This window comes from Tursiops truncatus, chromosome 10 (assembly GCF_011762595.2).
Source record: "Tursiops truncatus isolate mTurTru1 chromosome 10, mTurTru1.mat.Y, whole genome shotgun sequence".
NCBI classification, from domain to species: Eukaryota; Metazoa; Chordata; class Mammalia; order Artiodactyla; family Delphinidae; genus Tursiops; species Tursiops truncatus.
Window position 1 is genome coordinate 68,837,523 of NC_047043.1, and position 21,123 is coordinate 68,858,645.

At 42.9% G+C, this 21,123-nt stretch overlaps 1 protein-coding gene across 2 annotated transcripts in view; it reads left to right on the top strand.

Moving 5' to 3' along the window:
- Positions 1-21,123, top strand: part of CACNA2D3 (calcium voltage-gated channel auxiliary subunit alpha2delta 3) — a 788,131-nt gene that overhangs the window by 620,837 nt on the left and 146,171 nt on the right. For both annotated transcript variants that reach the window (XM_073811245.1, XM_073811246.1), the window contains 9 exons: positions 2,804-2,875; positions 3,132-3,193; positions 4,555-4,622; positions 6,997-7,042; positions 7,202-7,299; positions 9,000-9,093; positions 12,040-12,135; positions 15,692-15,813; positions 18,519-18,599. In XM_073811245.1, coding sequence (XP_073667346.1) covers positions 2,804-2,875; positions 3,132-3,193; positions 4,555-4,622; positions 6,997-7,042; positions 7,202-7,299; positions 9,000-9,093; positions 12,040-12,135; positions 15,692-15,813; positions 18,519-18,599 — 739 coding nt within the window. The remainder of the gene's footprint in view (positions 1-2,803; positions 2,876-3,131; positions 3,194-4,554; positions 4,623-6,996; positions 7,043-7,201; positions 7,300-8,999; positions 9,094-12,039; positions 12,136-15,691; positions 15,814-18,518; positions 18,600-21,123) is intronic.

Sequence of the window (21,123 nt, forward strand, 5' to 3'; positions counted from 1 at the left end):
AGCTGCTTTATTTTGACTTCACAGGATCCTTTTGTTTTCTTTCCCAGAAGGTTTGAACCCTGTCATCAACATGCTTCCCCATCCTTTCATCTTTTACATTTTAATTGACATGGGAGGCAAGCTTGATGCTCATTCATACTTGGGAGTCCCTGCATCCAGGAAGCAGGCCCTCTGCTAGTTAACACTAGGCTGGCGCTCGCACTTCTCCTTTGCAGGTTACTTGAAGAGATTTATTACTTGGCTCATCTGTACCCCAGGTGTCTAGTCATTATCACCTGTGCCCAAGTTAATTTTCCATGAGCTGATATCTCCTTTTACTAACAACAATTTGACAAATGCTTTTTGTTTCCTTGCTCTTTTCTTCCTTTGTCATCGGATTCCCAGCCTGTGCCACGTTCTTTACCTTCATCTGATTCCCAGGACTGAGTTCTGAGTGTCTACCTTCAGAGTTCCCACACCTCCAGAAAGTTCATTGCTCTTATTCTTCAGTTGGCCTTTGGTTGTCTCTTTTGTTTGGGTCTCTTGTCTCCTTGGAAATAAGGTACATTTGAGATGTGAATTCCTTCACTACCAACGTGCTTGATTGGGAAAACCCAAGTCACCATTTCTCTCCTAGGAATTTGCACTCGCTTGATTAGAGAATTCTGGAACCTATACAAAGCATCTCTGTGAAGGCTACACAAGATCCCACATGCCCATGTGTCCACCAGTGAGGTTTGCATGTAAGTAGCAGAGGGCAGACTTTAGGTCAAGATCTGCAAAAGACCAGACAAGCAGAGCCCACTGAGGAAGAAGCAGCATGAGTCTGCCCAGCTGCAGAGAAGTTCTTGGAAGAAGCATCCTACTCCTCTTGGCAGCTAGAATCTTGTTGAATTTAATGACCACATTTATAACACAGACCCTGTGTACTTCCAAAAAAGATATGAGGTCATATCTGTGTCAAACAAACTGGAGTTTGAAACCTAATATTTTGAGCTATTGAAAGGGGTCTGACATTAAAGAAAAGGGAGGAGGAGGATGATGATGCTGGTGAGGATGATGATACAGGACAGGTAACATCTGTTGAATGCTCAGGGAATACCAGGCACTCTTCTGCATATTAGCTCATCTAGTTCCCACTACAACTTTATGAGACAGTCTGTGCTGTCATTAGTTCCATTTTGCAGGAAGAGAATCTGAGGCACAGAGAGGGTAAGTGATTTGGTCAAGATCATAAACCTCTGACCCCAGAGTCCATTTCTGAACTCCAGGGCTATCCTGCCTCAATATTCAATAAGTGTAATCTATTTCCATTATAACTGAAGAAAAGGGAAAGACTAGACTAATCATCTAAGCATCTGCCTCCAGAAAGCATTAGTGACCCTGGCCTCGGACCCTCCCAGGTCCTGATGCTGATTGTTCTGTGCTACTGGGAGTTGGGGGTGGGGTGGCACTGAGGCATGGAGAAGCTTACCTAATCTCTGACTTGCCTGGGGAATGTGAGAGGGGAAGGTCCCAAATGGCTTTAGGCAGGCACCAGAAAGAGGAAAAATGAAAACCATGTCAAAGATAAATCGAGCCGTTCTTAAGAGTTAGAAAGTAGACTTAATTAGGACCAGCTCTCCCCATCCAAAACCACAAAAGTTAAAATGGGAAAATATTTCCAGAAATGCCCATTATGTGTTGTTAAAAAATATCTAGAGTAAAATATATGTTTTATTTTATACATGCCTCCAGCTAAAAATTATGCTCTTACTCTCTCTCACAGAAGATGAGAATATGAACCCAAATCTAGACAGCCCCACATCAAATTTAGGTTGCTTGCAAGCACTGTAGTTCTCTATCAGCCAGATCTTATTCAAGCTCCTCAAAGGAGAAAAAGAGGGGAAAAAATTAAAAAATAAAAATAAGAAAATAAAAACAAGCCGTGGGGCTGGGAAAGAGCCTTTCCTGACAGGCTGTGGCATGTCAGCATTTGCTCCTATTTCATTAAATGGCTTTCCCGTCGTCTCCTATTGGTGCCCATGACGGCACATCTTTCATCACTGTGTCTGCTGTCCTTCTCTGAACTCACGGAAGGGCCACAAGTAATTAGCAGAGATCAGCCAGGGGTGGGGGAAGGGAGGGAGGCTCACCGTTCCCAGATGGGACTTCCAAAAATCAGATACAGGGTTGCCCTGTTCACTGCCCATCGGCCTCAGCCAGGCCTTTCATTGGCCCAGATTTCTCAGAGTGTTTGAAGATGATTCATGCTGTGAAAAACTTAATCCCTGTCTTCCAAATGGTTGGCTTTTTAAAAAAACAAAACAAAACAAAAAAACTACTGTGTAGGAAAATATCTTTAACTTGATTATGTTTTGAAAAATGATTTCTACATGACAGACCAATACCCTTTTTGAAAAAGCAACTCGTCCCCCTTCTTTTTTTTTTTTCCCCTTGCTGCTTGAGTGTTTTAGCATTTGCTGGGGGTCCGTTCTCTGACTCTCAGGATTTGTCAACATTGCACAGGCTTTTTTGGTCATTGTTGCCCAGAGGTTTACACGAGCACCCCAAATTGAAGTTGATGGTCATTTATTTATTGTTGTTAACCTCTCTCCCCCTGTACAAGAGCAGTTGGGTGTTTATTCTTCTGAAGCCCCATTTCAGAGGGCTGAGTGTAGTATGCAGACTTACTGCAAAAGTACCCCAAGAGTCAATGGGGAAACAGCCCAGCTCTCTCATACTCAAGCCACCAAATGTGCTCCCAAGCTGGAGGGTGGAAGGTGTCCAAGACAGTATGGTAACCCTGGGAAGAACTAACTCCGATTTTCTTCTATTGTTTCAGTTAAGAAATGCCATGGTGAATAGAAAGACCGGGAAGTTTTCCATGGAGGTGAAGAAGACAGTGGACAAAGGGGTACATTTTTCTCAAACATTCTTGCCGCTTAATTTAAAACAAACCACTGTGAAAAATTAGCTTTGAAAGTTCTATCTGGAGTAAATATCTTTCGCTGAGATCATTTTTCTCTTGTCTTTACTTATCTCAAACAAGATTCATGTAGTACTGTTAACCTGATCATAGTGTGTCCATTTATTTTTATTTATTTCTGAAAACTTCACCTAGCAGACTAACCATGTTTTCTTTTCTCTACGACTTTTTTTTTTCAATCTAGAAACGGGTTTTGGTGATGACAAATGACTACTATTATACAGACATCAAGGGTACTCCTTTCAGGTAGAGCTGACCATAATACGTGGACATTCCATCAGACCCATCAGTTGTGTTTGTACAAAACCTGCTGACGCTTTCAGAGCTCATCATCTGAAGATAACCAAACACCCTGCCGAAAGGCCGGAAAGAGTGAGGAAGGGGCTTTTCCCAGGCTGCTTTTGCTTTTGTTTTCCAGAAGGGGGAAGATGGTTCAGGCTCACCTAGGAGAACTCACTCAATTTGTCATGGCTTTGCATCTCATTATCAAGCAAATAAGCTTCTGGGGTTCTAACTAAGGGCAGATAGATAAATTCAGAGGGTTACCAGGGTCCTTAACCATCTAACTTGCTGCCTTTTATTTCCATGATCCTTCACACTTGGAGGTAGCATATTCATCCCTACATGTTGTGCTTCCGTTTTAATTTCTCTGAACTGTTCTGTGCTTGTCTGCCTTTGAATCCTGTTATTTCTCTTTGTAACAATCCTGAAAAATGCATTTGCCCCCTTGCCTGCTTTCAGAAGTGTATGTGGCATTCTAAAGTTTCCTGCTATTAACTTAGTGTGATAACACTTTTTGTAAAAAGTTATTTTGGTAGGGCTTCTTTGTGTTCCTGAACTGGTGCCTTGCAGAGCTAAAGAGAGAAAGAATTTACTAACTTAGATTAATCTTTAAAAAAAAAAATGTGGCGTTGTTGTTGTATACGGCCAGGGATCATGGGTGGATTCCATTTGGAGCCAGAGCAGTTGATGGAACACATGACTGCTAAGTGGGTTTACCAAATGAAGAGACTGTGTTATCAAAACATACTCTCTGACTTTAGGCAATGAAGGAAGGAGCTTAAATCAAGACTTTGAGAGTGTGAGAGTGTGAAAAATCTATCAGGCAAGGGAGAAGGTTGGGCAGAGAAGCCCACCATACAGTCATGTGGCTACGTTCAAGTGGCAGTAGAAGTGTTCATTTTTGCCATTGAGAAGGGGTTAATTTTCCCTCGTCCCAAACTCTACAGTCTGGAAAGAGCCGTGTGTGGCTGAATGTAGGGCAGGGGTGCATAAGGTGGTAGTGAAGAGCAGGACACGTAGCACTTGCAAGAGCATCCAAAAGAAGGGCTTGCTAGAAGGGCTTGTAGGAGCTGCCACACCTCTTTAAACACACGCAGGAGCCACCCATTGCTGTTGCCCTTCCAATCAGAAATTACACTGAAGCGGCTGATTGAATCTAAGAAACACCAACATCAACTATAATCTGTGGGGTTTTGAAAGTAAACTTGAAAAACATTGTTTACAGAACATGAAATGGAAATGTGAAAACGGAAAATAAAGTTCACCTGCAAGTCTATTCCAGTCAGTGTCATGGATTTCAAGGTCTGCTTTGTTTCTCTGCACAGTTTAGGTGTGGCGCTCTCTAGAGGCCATGGGAAATATTTCTTCCGAGGGAATGTAACCATTGAAGAAGGTAAGATGCTGCCTTCATCCATCTTATCCTTTTGTGTGGGAAGAAAGCCCTGAAGCCAGCTATTGGGTTAGCTGAAGAATTTGCTCATCTATCCAACCCTTATTCCAATCCCTGGACATGTGACTCAACCATTTACCCACCTGCTGTTACCTTGCTCTCCGAGACTGATTCAGAATGGTGGGACTCCCAACTAGTGATGGCCTTCCGTGATTTCATTTATGTTCTGCTTTCATCCACAAAGCTGTTGAGGCAACTCATAAGAATCATCCATCCACCAACTGTATTCTTCTCATACATAAAAATTAGTAATGATCTCCCATAGAATGTAGGAATTTTCAACCTGCCTTGACAATGGCAGGTATTACCAAGGTGGCGAACAGGCTGATTTTGCTCACAATGTAAGGAGTTGCTACTGAGGTTAAAGGTATGGGCTGTAGTTCTACCTGCTGAAGTCGTTTCTCTTCTGAATCTCCTTGACACTTTATCTTTATGTATATGTAGTACACAGTACTTGTTCAATAAATTAGAGCTTATGTCATTATTGTCAGCATTATCAATCAAACAGTAGGTGTGATTTTGTCAGGAGGATCAAAATCAGAGGTGAGAGGGTTAGAGAACAATCATATTTCCTTGGTGGCCTAGGAACTCAGAGAGGAAGCAATCAAAAAGATCTTCCCTTCAGGGTCTCATTGATAGGTCCTATGAAGTATAGGCAGAGAGGACTTTGCAGATGAAGGTTGATGAGAACAGAAACTAGAAATATATTATATGTAGAATTGATATCATTAACCCAGTATTCCAGGAAGGTGAGATCCTAGCTCAGGGCCTCTGCAGCTGTGGTTTCTTCTGCTGCGAGCACCTCAGTTACTACGTGGTTCTCTCCTCACCTCCTCCAGGTCTTTGCTTAAAGTCACTGTCTCAGTGAAGCATCTGACTCCCACTGTTAACAGTGAAACTCTTTCCCTCATCCCCCCCCATCTCTTAGTACCCCGTCTCCTTGCTTCATTCTCTCTCTTAACTTCATAGCCCTCACTACTGATAGGCTATGTATTTTAACTTTATTTACTTATCTCTTTTCTGATGCTAGAAAGTAAATACCATGAGAGCAGCAGTGATTTTTGTATTGGTCACTGCTATGTTCTCAGGACCTAGAATAGTACCTGGCACATAGTGGATGCTCAGTAAATATATGGAAGGAAGAACGGGAGGGAGGGAGGGAGGAGTGGAGGGAAGAAGAAAGGGAAGAAAGGATGGATGGATGCATAGATTGTCCTAGGGACTAATCACTATTCCGTTCAACCCTCTCATGCAGTCTGTGAGTTAGGCACTATTACCCACATCTTCTGACTATAAGTCAAAGAGTTGAAGCGACATTCCCAACATCATTCAACCAGAAGGTGTTGGAGCCAGGATATGGCCACTTGGGTCATATAGTATGATATTCTATATAATTCATTGCCTACTTCCTATAAAATCAAACAGGAGTGTGTGATGATAGTTCTAGTGTTTTGCTATTTATTTTGTACATTTGTATTTGAGGAGGAAACTGGAATCCTGAGTGCAGTAAGATACTGTTGGTCACTTGGGAAACTGACATTCTCAAAAATTGGAGTTCCTGAGGTTGTCACTCAGAAGTGTTTGTCTGCTCATGACCCATCAAAATGAAGTCACATAAAGACACAAGGAAAAAGAGTGATTTCACAGAGTTAGGGTGTCTCGGGTATTTTATATATAAAAACTCCCCAATTCCCTGCAGGCCTCAGTTCTTCTAGCTACCTCTCCAGACTGATGATTCATTTTAACTTAGCATCCTGTATCAACTAGCAATTTTTGCTGGTCAAAAACAGTTGAGTATTGGCAATCTCATATCATTCAACCTATAATTTCACCCTCACAACCACCTGTCAGTTAGGGACTATTATTATTACTGTTTTGCACGTGAAGAAAGAGTAAATCAACCTGCTAACATCACACAGCAGTTTAGTGGCCCACCCAATTTCCCAACTCAGGCTGTACTGTACGGGCCTCCAAAGTTGGTGTCTCCACCATCTTGCTAAGCTTCTCTCCCAGGACTCACTGGTGCATCATTTATCTTCAGGGAGTTAAGGCTTTCCTGGGAGACTGCCAGGGAAAGTTGCAGTGGTGGCTGAGTGAGGTGGACGTGGGGGGAAGGTTCTGCCTGGGAACAGAACTTGTTTCCTATGTGCAAAGTCCCTTTTCTCAGGCAGATATCTTTGGTGTTGATGTCTACCCTTAACCCCCACCCCCCATGGCCTTGCCCTAGAACATTTGAAGCACAGGAGAGCATGAGGGGGGTGGTCAGTGCCCCACACAGATGGTACTTACTCATGATGCCCTTCTCCTTGACCTCCAGGCCTGCATGACTTAGAACACCCTGATGTGTCCTTGGCAGACGAATGGTAAGAATGGAATGATTCTTCCTCGGCATTGGTGTTTATTACCCTCTTTGATTTCAAGTTGTCTGTATTCCCTTGCCCAGTTCTCCTGGTTCAAAAGCAAAGGAAAGTGATGCCATAAATATGTACATGTTCTTGTTTTGGGCCATGTCACATTCCTAGGTCCTACTGCAACACTGACCTACACCCAGAGCACCGTCATCTATCTCAACTAGAAGCTATTAAGCTCTACCTCAAAGGCAAAGAACCTCTGCTCCAATGTGAGTGTGCTTCCAAATGCATGTGTGTGTGCCTATGGTGGTTGGACGGTGGGGGTGTGTGTGTGTGTGTGCGTGAACTCAAGACCATATTTCCCCTCAGTTTTCATGGGAAGCTTTGCTTTGGCCGAGATGATCAGTCACATTAAATCCAGCCAAATATCTGCTTCCTGTAGGAACAGGAAAAGGAATGTGGGTTACCAAGAGTCATGCAGAATCCCCAATCCCAGTTTAACACTTCACATTGGATTTTTCCCCTTACCAAACCATTTAGTCAAGCGCCTGAGTAACATGAAAATGTTTCAACTGGGAGGGGACTGTCGATATCTGCTTTTTTATTTTACAAAGAGAAACAAGGGGTGGAAATAGGATTTGTCTCATCCAAGGCCATAATCTAGGCCTCCTGGTTCTGTCCGGTGTGGGATTGCCACTGTGACATGTTGCTTTTTGCACTGTATAGTCTTCTGCCCCTCCTCCTACAGAGTGCCCTCTGAGGGAGCTCAGTGAGTCAGAAATGGCCAGTAGCTGGTGACGGGGGCAGGGAAAGGGGGGCAGAGAGAGAGCAGCAGCAGGCCTGATGCTCACCAAGTGCAAGAACAGTCCCTGAACAAGGATAAATTAGTTCCAGTAGCTAATATTTGGATATATGGATGTATATCCATATATAGTATGTGCCATTATTTTCATTACTTTGTATATTAAGATTTATATATATATATAATTATATATTATTCATTTTAAATTTATATATTATCTCAATTTATTCATTGTCTTTTTGATGGTGAGTTATTTCCAGTTTTTGCTTTTATAACAAAACTGCACTGTCTTCTTGGCCACCAGCTAAGGTGATGACTGGCCTGCTAGGTGATAAAGCTGTAGGGCTCTAGGATGCCTCTGCTAGATTCATGATATCCTCCTGATTCCTTGGCCTCTTCCACAGAGCTCTATCAAGAATTCGTTTGGGGCTTCCCTGGTGGCGCAGTGGTTGAGAGTCCGCCTGCCGATGCAGGGGACACGGGTTCGTGCCCCGGTCCGGGAAGGTCCCACATGCTCCGGAGCGGCTGGGCCCATGAGCCATGGCCGCTGCGCCTGCGCGTCCGGAGCCTGTACTCCGTGACGGGAGAGGCCCCAATAGTGAGAGGCCCGCGTACCGCAAAAAAAAAAAAAAAAAAAAAAAGAATTCGTTTGGATAAGGACAGATGTCCTACTTTAAAATGAAAAAAAAAAAATCTTAGATGGAAGGAATGACAAAATAAGAGTCCCAGACGTTCTTAAGCTATCACACCCCTTTCCCTTACAACCAAGATCAGGGCCCTGAAGAATTGCAAATTTTGATAGAGGACAGAAATGGGGATGAAAAGAGCAAACTGAGGAGTGCTGCCTTCTGATCTCCGAATCCCAGAGCTGGCGTGCTGGTCTATGGCATGAACTAATAGATGGGGAGGGAAAGTAGAAAACTGAAGCGTGAGACACCCACGACTCTCAATTTACTATCATCTCATCCAAATGCTTTGGGGGCCCTTGTGTTGTGGCATATCAGGTGTCAACTGTTTCATATTTTCAGCTGGTGGGAGGTTAACGCAGGAACACACCATAGGAGAAAGTAGCCTGTAAATACTGTAAAATGAGCCCAGTGTGCACTTCTCATGCTACAATTTGGGGTCTAGCCAAAGCCATCTTCTCAAGTCTATCCCTCCCAACAGGTGATAAAGAATTGATACAAGAAGTCCTTTTTGATGCTGTGGTGAGTGCTCCCATTGAAGCCTATTGGACCAGCCTCGCCCTCAACAAATCTGAGTAAGTGGTTGCACGTGTCCCCCTTTCATGGCCATTTCCCCACAAGCCGTCCGAAATATGGTTATGGTTTAAAGAACTAAACTGTTTTAGGAGGCTGGTGTTAAAGTTCTTTAATTTTCCCCAAAGCTCCAAACCACAAGAGCTAGAGCAGATTAGCGGCTCTGGCTTGGATGGCAAGCTCCTGGGTTTGACATATAATTTGTTTGAGTTTTAACATTACATGAAATTTGGTATGCTGAGGTAGGGTGACACTTCCGAGAGAGAGGGAGGCGGAAGGAGCATTTTGCTTCCTGCCCTGCCATGGCTCCCTCACCTTCACTGTCTAGAGGGAACTTGGGATCTGGGCCAGGCTAGGTTGTGAGGAGGACAGGGAAGTGAGAGCTCTATTTCATTAGGGTGTCAGATATAACCCTGCAGTTTTATTTCTGAAGTGGAGGATGTAGGGGGAGGAGGGCAGGCAATGGTAGTTGTTGTCAAAGACGAGGGTGAGAACTGCTTCAGCAGCTTATTTTTAATATTAATACTAGTATTTTACTATTTTAAGTAGGCTGTTAACAATTAAAAATAAGAGAGACAATTATTCCTTTTTCCTTATACCTTCATGTCATACATTATTCAGTTCTCTCTCCTTTTTTATTCTTTATTAGCTCCTTTCCTTTTTTTATCTTGTTTTGTATATTTTCCTATATCAGGTCTATTATTCATTCTGTTCTCATTTTCATTCACTCATTCATCAAATATTGACTGCACGTCTGTTATGTTCCAGGCACTGGGCTAGGTATTGGTGAAATCGAGGTAACTCAATCAAACACAGTCCTCACCATCATGGTACCTGTGATATATAGTGTGCTATATGATTAAGAATTGTGATAACTATGAAGGAAAATTAGACATGTAGGCAGTAACAAGACTTAGAGTGGAGATACAAGACAGGAAAGGCTTTTCTGAGCAGGAACTAGTTCAAGGGTTCCCTGGGAGCATTCCAGGGAATTGGAACAGTATGTGCAAAGGCCCTGAGGTGAGACAGTATTTGACATGGTTGAGGAATTTAAAGAAGGCCAACAGAACTGATATGTAGAGCATAGGCTGGAAGATGTTAGGAGACAAGGGTACAGTAGGGCCTGGTGGTTCAGGACCTTGGGAATCAGATTAAGGATTTTGGATTTTATACTCAGAATATTGGAAAATCATTGAAGAATTTTAAGAACGACATTTTAAGATTTTAAGAAGGAGATGATCGGATTTGCATTTTTAAAAAAGACCCTTCTACTGCTATGTGGGTAATAGAATGTAATGGGGGTAAGAAAAATAGTAAAGGCTCCTACAGCAGTTCAAGGGATTTGCCACTTGGACCAAGGCAGTGGCAGTGGGCACAGAGACAAGGGATTTACTTGTGGCATGCTTTGGAAGTAAGACCCCCAGGACTTGGTGGTGGGTTCACGCTGTGAGGGTAGGGAGGCTGAGCTGTCAAGGATCATTCTCAGGTTAATGACATCAATATCTGGGTAGATAGTGGTGCCATTTCCTAGGACAGGAGACAGTGAAGGAAGAGCGGGTTTGGGACTGGACATGGCCAGAATTCTTTTCTAGACATTTTGTAGTTAAAATGACTCCTAAGCATAGATGTAAGGTAGGTAGTTTAATACATGAGTCTGGACTCCCAAAGATATAACCACTCTCATTATATTTGGGGGTATCCTTGGACTGCTTACCTGCATGGATCTTATTCCCTGGGAGGTTTGGAAAGAGTCAAAGCCTTTCCTGTGATTGCATTCTCTAGTGGAAATGTTTCTTTTAGGTTCTCATGAAACTCAAAATCCTGTGGAAAGATTGCTGATTCACCCCTAACAGATGCTAAAGATTTCCAAAATGGTAGCTTGCATTGTAGTCCACATCTGTAACTGATTGGGCAGCCTGACTTTACAATTTGCTGTAGGCTACGAGCAGAAACAAATGCATAATGTTTGTTTTTATTCATCCCTTAAATACTTAAAGGTAGTATTGACCACTTTGACAACCATCAGAGATCAAGTAACTAAATTATCTTATACTGAAGATGACTTGGATAAAGCTTGGAATCAAATTGCTACTAGCATCTAGGGTGGGAAGCAAACTCAGGAATCAGTATTCTCTTCATATTTTTTTGTAGAATAAAATTATGTATTTGTGGAGAAAGACCATTTGCTCTTTTTCTGAAGAAGTATCCACTGAGAAAACCCTGAAGAACATGTTCAAACATATAAAATTTGCCTTGAATGTTGAAAAAAAAATCTTTGCTGAATTTTCAAATGAGTCTTCTTTGCTAAGGCTGTCCTTAGAGTTCCTATGTGTGGCGTCCTGTAGGGCTATTTACAGAAGTCATTTCTTTACTCATCCCTCTGGGGTTGGTGGTGAGGATAAGGCCTATTCTTTAGTAGAAGTTACCAGTTGGTGCCCCCAAAATGGTGTAGAATTCAAGTCCTAAACATTTCCAGGCTGTGGGATACTACAGACTTGAGTCAGTGACTCAGTTGCTTCTTTTCGCTAATGGCAGATTCCACTAATGGTCTCAGAACCAAGAATAGGCTTGGTAGCATCAGATGAAACAGCTAGCTCTAAGGCTTTTCTTCCTCTCCTCAAAGTTGGCCTGCTCTTTCTGAACTTGCACCCAGAACCTTGAGATAAAGGTGTGTTTATTTAGCATTCGGGATGCATTTATTTCCTCCTGCTGCTTCTTTGGTCGTGGACTTCTTAGTTTTTCTGGCAGGAATTACCACGAAAACTTTTGTAAGGAATAAGAGTTTGCATCCTGTGTGTGCATGTGTGCATATGTTTCTATAATTTCTTCCAAAATTTCAGGCTTCAAGACTGTTATTTCATAAAACATTCCATGAGTCTTAAAATGCAGAAGCCATTATCTGCTTACTGTCTGGCAGAATCCCCCTGATTCCTTCTGCTCTGTTTCAGGAATTCTGACAAGGGTGTGGAGGTGGCCTTCCTCGGCACTCGCACAGGCCTCTCGAGAATCAACCTGTTTGTTGGGGCCGAGCAGCTCACCAATCAGTAAGTAGGGAGCTCCTGAAGTGGGACAGTGAAAGGGAAGCTTTACCATTTATTGATTCCACCAGCAGTAGAAACAAAATTCAGGCCACCCCAGGCCTGTTGACATTTTTCCTCTCCGTTCTACCTCGGGCACCGCAGTGTATGTCTTCACCTGCCCATTGTTGGCCCTTCCACGACTCTGTGTTTTTCACGCTTGTTGGCTTCTGTCCACTGTCCTGGAGTCCTCTCCCGCCCTGGTGAGTCATTTCGCTCAACTCTGGAGATGGTGTGGCTGGTAGGGGAACAGCCAGTGGGAGGACTCACTCACCTCCTGACAAATGACTGGAGGGCATTCAGCTGTCCCGCAGCTCTGCTGAGGAATTCCTGCCTGTCCCGAGAAGCAGTGTTTCAAGTCTGGTGTTTATTTGTTTGTATATGTTTTAGTAAATCTCTGTGCCTCAGCTCGGAGACTGAGGGCCTGTAGAGCCCCACACTCGGGAGCAGGCATTCTGGTGGCTCTCGGGTTTGACAGTGTTTCCTTGTTCTTCTAAAGAGACCCAGATGGACAGTGGGCAGAGTGTCACCAAGTTCAGTACCCAGATGCCTTTTAAAATAATTAATTAATTTATTTATTTTATTTTATTTATTTTTGGCTGCGTTGGGTCTTTTTTGCTGCATGCGGGCTTTTCTCTAGTTGCGGCGAGCGGGGGCTACTCTTCATTGCAGTGTGCGGGCTTATTGCAGTGGCTTCTCTTGTTGCGGAGCACAGGCTCTAGGTGCACGGGCTTCAGTAATTGTGGCACATGGGCTCAGTAGCTGTGGCTCGCGGGCTCTAGAGCGCAGGCTCAGTAGTTGTGGCGCATGGGCTTAGTTGCTCCACGGCACGTGGGATCCTCCTGGACTAGGGCTTGAGCCCATGTCCCCTGCATTGGCAGGTGGACTCTTAACCACTGCACCACCAGGGAAGCCCTCAGATGCCCTTTTATTTATTTATTATTTTTGTGTGTGTGTGGTACGCGGGCCTCACTGTTGTGGCCTCTCCCGTTGCGGAGCACAGGCTCCGGACGCGCAGGCTCAGCGTCCATGGCTCACGGACCCAGCCACTCCGCGGCATGTGGGATCTTCCCGGACCGGGACACGAACCTGTGTCCCCTGCATCGGCAGGCGGACTCTCAACCACTGCGCCACCAGGGAAGCCCCAGGTGCCCTTTTAAACCACTGCTTGGCCCCTGTGTCTGTCTTCAGAGAGCCACAGGGTCTTAATTCTTCAAATTGGTATTTGACCAGAGCTGGTGTGAGCCTGGGAAGTCTTTCCTGAGCCCATTAATATGTTTTCTCAATTTCTTTTCTCTGAAGTAAGAGACATTATTAGGCCAGGGATGAATGGAGCCTAAGATTCAGAGAGTTTGCAAAGTGTGTGTTTGTGATTCCAGAGGTTACCATGGAACTTCACAAATCCTGACCTTCAGGGTCCCTGAGAGGGGGGAGGTGGGGATAACCAAGGCACAGGGTGGCCACCAATTTGAGAGGGGTTGGCCCATCAGGAGCCCAATGAGGAAACACTCCTGTCCCATTAAGCCCAGCTTAGCTGTGCTCTTGTGTCTCTTAGATGAGGCCCGGACACCCACCATATGATCTTTTAAGACCAGGTCTGGTAAGTGGCAGATCCATAGATTTTTGGATGCTTTGTGAACTGGCTTTTAATGCCCATCTGAGGACTCTTTCTTCCTCAACTTCTCAAATTTGTCATTTATGAAGTTGACTATAGTTGTGACTTGATTCTTTTCAACTCCTCTTTACCCCTGTACCCCCAAACAATTACTTTACAGAATGCAAGTTCTTAGGAAGGACTAGAAGTGTTGGGATACACATTGCCTTCTCCTTTTAGGACCCAGAGTGGCAAAGGGAGACACAGGAATAGACTTTCTAGTGCTCAGAGCAAAAAACTGTTGTATGTTTTGAGATTAAGACAAATAAACAAGAAAAGTACTAACAGCAACAAAACATAGCACCTTGCTAGTCTTATATACAGGTGATTGTGTTGGATTTAAAATGTGGCAGGACCACACTCAGGACTGCTGGGATGTGTACCTGGTTCACCTCACTTGATACATCTGAAAAATGGGTTAATGATCTCCCTGGTTTACTGTGAGGATCAGAAAACCTTCGGATGTGAAACTGCTTTGGGAAGCTAAAAGTATCTACAACTATGAATTCTTTGTGACATTATTGTGACTCAAAGTGAATACTCATTGGTTATCTGGTTGGGTGAAACAATTCTTGTCTTCAGGAAAATCCTATCATTGATTCATGTAGAGGCACCTTGACTTCCATTGTCTTAGTGTCTTATACCTGCCTACCCACTCCAATCAAATGATATTTGTTGATACCCAACTATTTGGATGCGCTCTATTAGCCAGGTCTAGAAAGGTTTTAGAATTTCTATGTTTTTTTTTAAAGAGAGCATACAAGGAAGAGTTCAAAGTATTGGTGATAGGTCTGGGTAATAGAAAGTTCCCATCCTAGAGCTATACTATCATCAGGCTCCTACACTGAGGTTCTATCTCCTGTCCCCACCACATGCTTTTGGAATTAGATCCATTATAGTTCATGGCTTCTGTAACCTGCCACCATCCCCAATATCAATATATCCTGTGCTTTCAGTGTGGCCTTTTGGAGCACGTGTAGTAACACACATATAGCAACCTGTGATGTCAGCCTCTGCCGTATGGTTACTGCTCTCCTCCTAAGTCCTAAGTCAGTCCTAAGACAGTCCTAAGTCTAAGAAATTATCACTTCACAGCTTCCATTTAAAGCATAGAGAATGAAAAAACTCTTGGGCTTTAAGAATCCCATATATTTGTGTGAGCCACTTTCAGTTTACTTAGCCCCTTCACACATGGTGTTATGTTATTCTGATAGTATCGTGGTAAGTGTAATATTATTATTCCCACTTTGTAGATGAACAAATGGGGCTCGGAGACTCAGTAACTAACCCAAGTAACTCACCCAAGATCATTCAGCTCTGCCTAAAACCTAGACCTGTCTCACCCAACACCACAACAGTCCCTAGTATCCAGAAGTAAGAACAGTCCTGTTTGGCTGGAGGGTAGGGAGGGGGGGAAAGAAGCAAAGATCCCCATGTGGACCCATTTTTACCTCCTTTACCCTTTTTATAAGAAGAGAGAGATCTACCTAAGATGTTGATCCTCTCAAGGATATGTATCTGTGTGTCTGGATTTTAAGGCAAGACAAAGCTTTCTGACTCCCTTTGGTCTTCTGGTGTGATTTCTGGAGGCTTTGTTGGCTTGCTTCAGATGCTAAGACTATTAGTTCACTAGGTATACTAGGAAAAATCATTTCACCCACTGGAGTCTGACTGCCAGGACTCTACAAGATATTTCTGAGTAATCTGGGGTATACAATGTTACACAGGTCCTCTCTGTACTGAGAAAAGCAGGTTGGGGTTCTAAAAGCCAACATTATTTTTACCCAACAAAAGCTGCTGGCATGCACTCATGTCTGGCTTTTCCTTGCTGAGTGGTGCCATGCTCTTCTTATTCTTTTCTATTTCAAGGGACTTCCTGAAAGCTGGAGACAAGGAGAACATCTTTAATGCAGACCATTTCCCTCTCTGGTACCGAAGAGCCGCTGAGCAGATTCCAGGGAGCTTTGTCTATTCGATCCCATTCAGCACAGGTGGGTGCCCTTGTTGGAGGCTGGCTGTGTCCCTTTGGTCCTGCTGGCCTGGGCATTGCGTGCAGAGTATGAGGGAGCAGGCTGGATGCTAAGGGAGCCAAATTCAGTCTTGAGAGCCAGTGTTGAATATTGGCCTAGCTCTGAACCAGTGACCAGTTCCATAAGTGTTGCTGCTCCAAATAAAAGGAAGCTTTAACTTAACCAGATTGTGTAAAAAGCACGTCAGGAAGCAGGACTGTTATTTTGTACCATGTGGAATTTGAATACAAACTTCTTAATAGATTTTTTTTTTAATCTAAAATGTGATCATGGCCCTACTTAGAGAAAATTCATACAGCCATAACATCCATTGCCAGAACCTTCAGCAAGTCAGATCACTCTGGAGGCCCACAGTTCTCCATCAGAACTGATTTAAATCAACATGCAAGAGTAAGGACTAAGATTTTGTATAGCCTCGTGCTCTCCTGACAGGGAGCTGTGGTGACCAATGTGAGGCACATAGCCAATGATTCTTCCAGTCTTAAGGTTTTACGATATTGTAAAAAAAAACTAAGATCACCTCCCTCCAAAAAAGAACGGAACATTACCTTATTTCAACCAGTTTTAGAAGCAAGACAAACTGGAAAATCTTTTCAATTGTCCTCGGCTTTTTCTTGTTTCATGCATCTGATATTTTTGGTGCTCAGTCTGTGTAAGGCTCTGTACCGTGCCTTGTAGAAACTTCAGAGATGAATAAGACATAGTTCTATAAACTTGGATTGCTCTGGACAGTTCAATATATACTTATGTTTTATATTAGGGCCTTTTGTATTAATCTCTTGCAAGCATTCCCAAGTCAACCCTAATGGAGACTCTCTAGCGCTTAGTGTCATAGCCCCTCCCAGAGTTTTGGCACTTGCTCATTTCCATGAATGAAAACATCTTTAGAAATAAGGCTTTCAAAATCTGTGGAAGAGATGTTGGCAAGAGTTGTCTAATAATTATTTAAATGGACTCATTAGGAAGAGGGTCCCTCATTAATGAAGATATTCAAGGAAAGGCCAAGTGTTATTGTAGAAATTCCCTCCCTAGGTGGGGTTTTAGAGGGGATTATCAGTTAGGTTCCTTTAAGGACCAAGATTCTTGGAGTCTGTGCTCCTGTGGTGACAGGCCTATGTTTACCCACGGCCATGCACATACACGTGTTCTCAAATATAAATTTCCAGGTACTAAGGCTCTTTCTTTATATGTTTATCTGTATCACATTTCATTGCTGAAAATATCAACTAAGAGACAGTGGACTTTCTAATTCTGCTGCAAACCTATCAATAATAATGTCTTCTTTTATCGTGCAGTCTCATGATACTTTCTTTTTCGTAGTCTTCTAAAGAAAGAAATAGAACTTAGCTTGCTAGATCTGGACAGGAGCCATCAGGTTATCCAGAAGGGCTTTTTCCCAATACTGGACAGAGAGGAGGAGCTATGGGCAATGAGAGCATCTCCCAGAAGTGCTCTGTGTGTGTGTGTGTGTGTGTGTGTGTGTGTGTGTGCGCGCGCGCGCGCACACACGTGCGTGATGGCTCCTCGTGTCAGTTTGCTTTGTTATTATTCACCATTTTTCCTACAAAGAATTATGTCTGGAAAAAAATTCTGATTAATTAAGGCTGGCTGTTGTCTAATTGGTTTTTGGCAGGTGGGGTTTTCACTGAACTTTCAATAAAATCGCATAATAAAAAAGGAATTTACCTTGTTCATGGTAAAGTTATGGATGACATAATATCTTAGGAGATTTCGTGGCCCCTTTAGATTTGGAGAAAATGTTAAAAATCACCACATGCAGGTGTTGTGGTGGAGCTCTCCCTCGTTTTTTTCTCCTGTGTGTTGAATACCTGTACGCACTGGAAAAGAAGCTGGTTTTTATTACAACTTAGACTCGGGCCAGAAAATTCTTAATTGCTTTGGTCATAAGTGTATTCACATTCAGATCTGCCTTCTCCCTGATTCTAAATTCAATTGGATTCCATTCAGCTCACATTCATTGAACCTTTTAAAAGGTAGGCACTGGACTAACAATTATTAACTACGGGCATTAGGAATTTGTGCTCAGCGTCTTTTAATTCATGAGTATTAGAAACATTGTTAGTAATTAAAAATCTCTTTATACTAATACCATATTGTTATCACATTAATAAGAGTTTGAGGTAAGGATTGCATTCCAGCTCTATCCCTGTTTAGAATGGTTTTGTTCAGAAAAACCATTCTTGAAATTAGAATTTTATAGATCAGTAAAGTTTTAACCAACAGATCAGAGCTAGAGTTCTCAACTCACTGTAAAATAATTTCAAAACTTTATCTCAAGCAGCTCTCCATGGCTATATTTAGAAAGGCAATATAAATATGAAAACTGACACGAGTAAACACTTATATTAGTAACCACAAATTTTTAAAAATGTGGTCCCTCCATGGTAGTTAATAATTTTGATGTGAAGCGGCTGGACATTCCCCATTGGGGGTGGTCATAACTCGGTGCAGTGATTCCTTCAGCTGAGAGGACCGCCCACCCAGCACCTATCGCCTCACAGGGCTGCCCAGCTCCGAGTTCTGGGAAGCAAGCCCCAGCAGTCTGCAAAACTGGTGACTGCAAACCAATACCATCACTCTCTTAACATAAGCTCTATGACTGTCTTCATTTTCGTCATCGTGTTTTGTTTTGTTTCTTCTTACAGGAACAGTTAACAAAAGCAATGTGGTGACAGCAAGTACCTCCATCCAGCTCCTGGATGAACGGAAGTCTCCCGTGGTGGCAGGTAAATGATGGATTTCAATCAATGAGTGTTAAGTAAGCATGGTGTCCATATCATTTGTCAACTACTTCCACGTATCAGAAACTTGGCTTTGAAAGGTAAAAAACATTAAAAACTACTTCCTCTTCATCTTAGCATCATCTTCTCCAATCCAGGGCTCTGAAACCTGGTGGAATTTGATGTGAAAGCAGAAATATTTCCTAGGATTTTATTCTTAAACTCTGAGCCAGTAAGAAATTGTTGGTGCGTGCAAAAGATCATTTCTGGACAGTAGGTGCCGTGAACACTTAAAGTAAGCTCCAGATCTTCCACTTCTATGTCATTAGGATAACAGGGGCCGTACAAGGAAATTGTGGGTTTGTTTTAGGCAAATACAAGCTGAAATGTGCACCTCTCTGGAGAGCGTGAGATTTTCATCGCCCTAATCCCCCTGAGTGATTAGAGTTAGATGTATCTACAGGTGCTGGGTTTGGGACCAGGAGAAAGCCAAAACATTTTATGATTGAGTCTTGAATTATCAAAGAAACCCTGTCTCTGGCTTTTCCCATCTCTCTCACTCTCAAGAGTATCAGTAGATTTTTGTGGCTGGCTGGCGGCTTTCATTGGTGGTATTTGGCCTAAAGGACCAGAAACTGCCACAAGCCCTCTTTTGAGGACAGCTGCTGAGAAAATGGAGCCTAAGAGCGTGTCTGGCACATTGTCTATTTCTGATAAATAATTGTTGGAGCCTTTGGTTGACGGATGGGTGAGACACTCCAAGTATCATCCTGATATTGGCTAGATTTACCAAAGGGAGTCATTTTGTTTTCAGTAGCCTCTCTCAGTAAGCTGTACCACAGGGTGATTTTGAACATCAGCTTCTGTGGTGGCTCCACACACTGAATATTTGTGGGAAGGAATTCAAATGGATCAGACATGTTTCAAGTGGTTGTTCTTTGGCTAGGAAATATTCCTTTTCCCCCCCACTTTATTTCTGATATAGCCTATACATCATAATTGTATTCTCATAGATTAGCAGGGATTGAAAGATTTGGGGACAGTTGTGCCCTGGTTATTCCTGGGTTTTTGGGTATAGCAAGAAAGACAGTCTTATGTATCTGACCTGTAAGCTCATCTTGAACTATGCAGACCTATAACTAATCAGCCAGGAGATAAGGGCTGTGAAAATTCAGGGCTGCTGTTCTTACTGTCGCATGTTCCTTGAGGAAAATAGGAGACAGGATCATTTAACTCAGCAAGATTTATTTTTGCTTAAAGGTCAGCCTTACTCACCTCCAGGCTGACCCAGCCAGCTAGTTCTGGAGGCATGTTATCTCCCTGGAGTTGGGGCCACATGCAACAGCTGATAACGACATGGTCTGAACCAAACTGTCTGTCTGTGTGTTTGAAATTTCTTTCTAAAACCTTTTCCTTGAATTTCTCATTAAGTCATTATGAAGGATGCTCTGTTTTGGCCCTAAGATCACTGTGCCCATCCCAGCCACATCTGTCCAAGTTTACAAACTGTGTGCTCAAATGTTTCCAAATGGCTTATATTTCATAAATGTCTATTTGGCTGAGTATGGGCAAAACATGGACTCAGCCTGGGCACTGCACTGTGTATCCAGTGTGGAGAAGACCATGACTTTTCCAAATGGCATGCTTGTCTACTGTTGAGTTATACAGTTGGCCAGAGACCACAGGCAAGTCATGAGACATGGTTGGCCCACCCTGAGTGGGTGGGAGAGACATATTCCTGTTTACTACGACTCACTATGTGTCAACTCGTACCCATTTTCAGAAGATAATTACAGAGCAAGACAAAGAAACAGGGTTATCCAAGGAACTGTATTTAGTCCTTACCTTCTAAATCTGATGATTATTAATCTTCTTTTTTAAAGCGGGTCTTATAGACATAAGATAAAACAGAATTGCTCAGTTTTGATCTTGAAGGCTGACATGGATGCAGCACCGTGAAGGCAGTGACTTCAAAAGGACCTTTATGTCTCAAAAAGCAGAGAGTCCTCTTCAGCACTTCCCCCAAATTTCATTGACTCTGACTCACCCATCATGTCACTGGGTAATTAGGTTTGGTCACTTTCTTCTGTGTATTCTCCGCAAATTTAAGTAGACATTGTTTACTACTCTAAAATTTAAAAGCCCATTTTAATTGGGGAAGAAACCTTGTTTTGGCAGGTGAAGATGAATAGGTGAGCAGGCTTTTCCCCCACCAGTGTACTTCCAACAGCAGATGGGATACAGCCAACTGACAGCAATTTGGGGCTTCAATGAAATCCTTGTGTTAAATTGAAATTTTTCTGAAAGGAAAGGTGTACAATTTTAGTTTATTATCAAGGACTACTTTGAAAAGCCTGCACTGCTCCCAGATCTGATCTGGTGTTCTCATGTTCATTGGCTACATATGTCTGTTTGAGATAGAAAATTTCTTGTTTTGGTTTTGTGTGTGTATCTGTGTGTGTGTGTGTGTGTGTGTGTGTGTGTGTGTGTGTGTGTGTTATTCTCTTCTTTCTCTCTTTTTTTCTTGTTT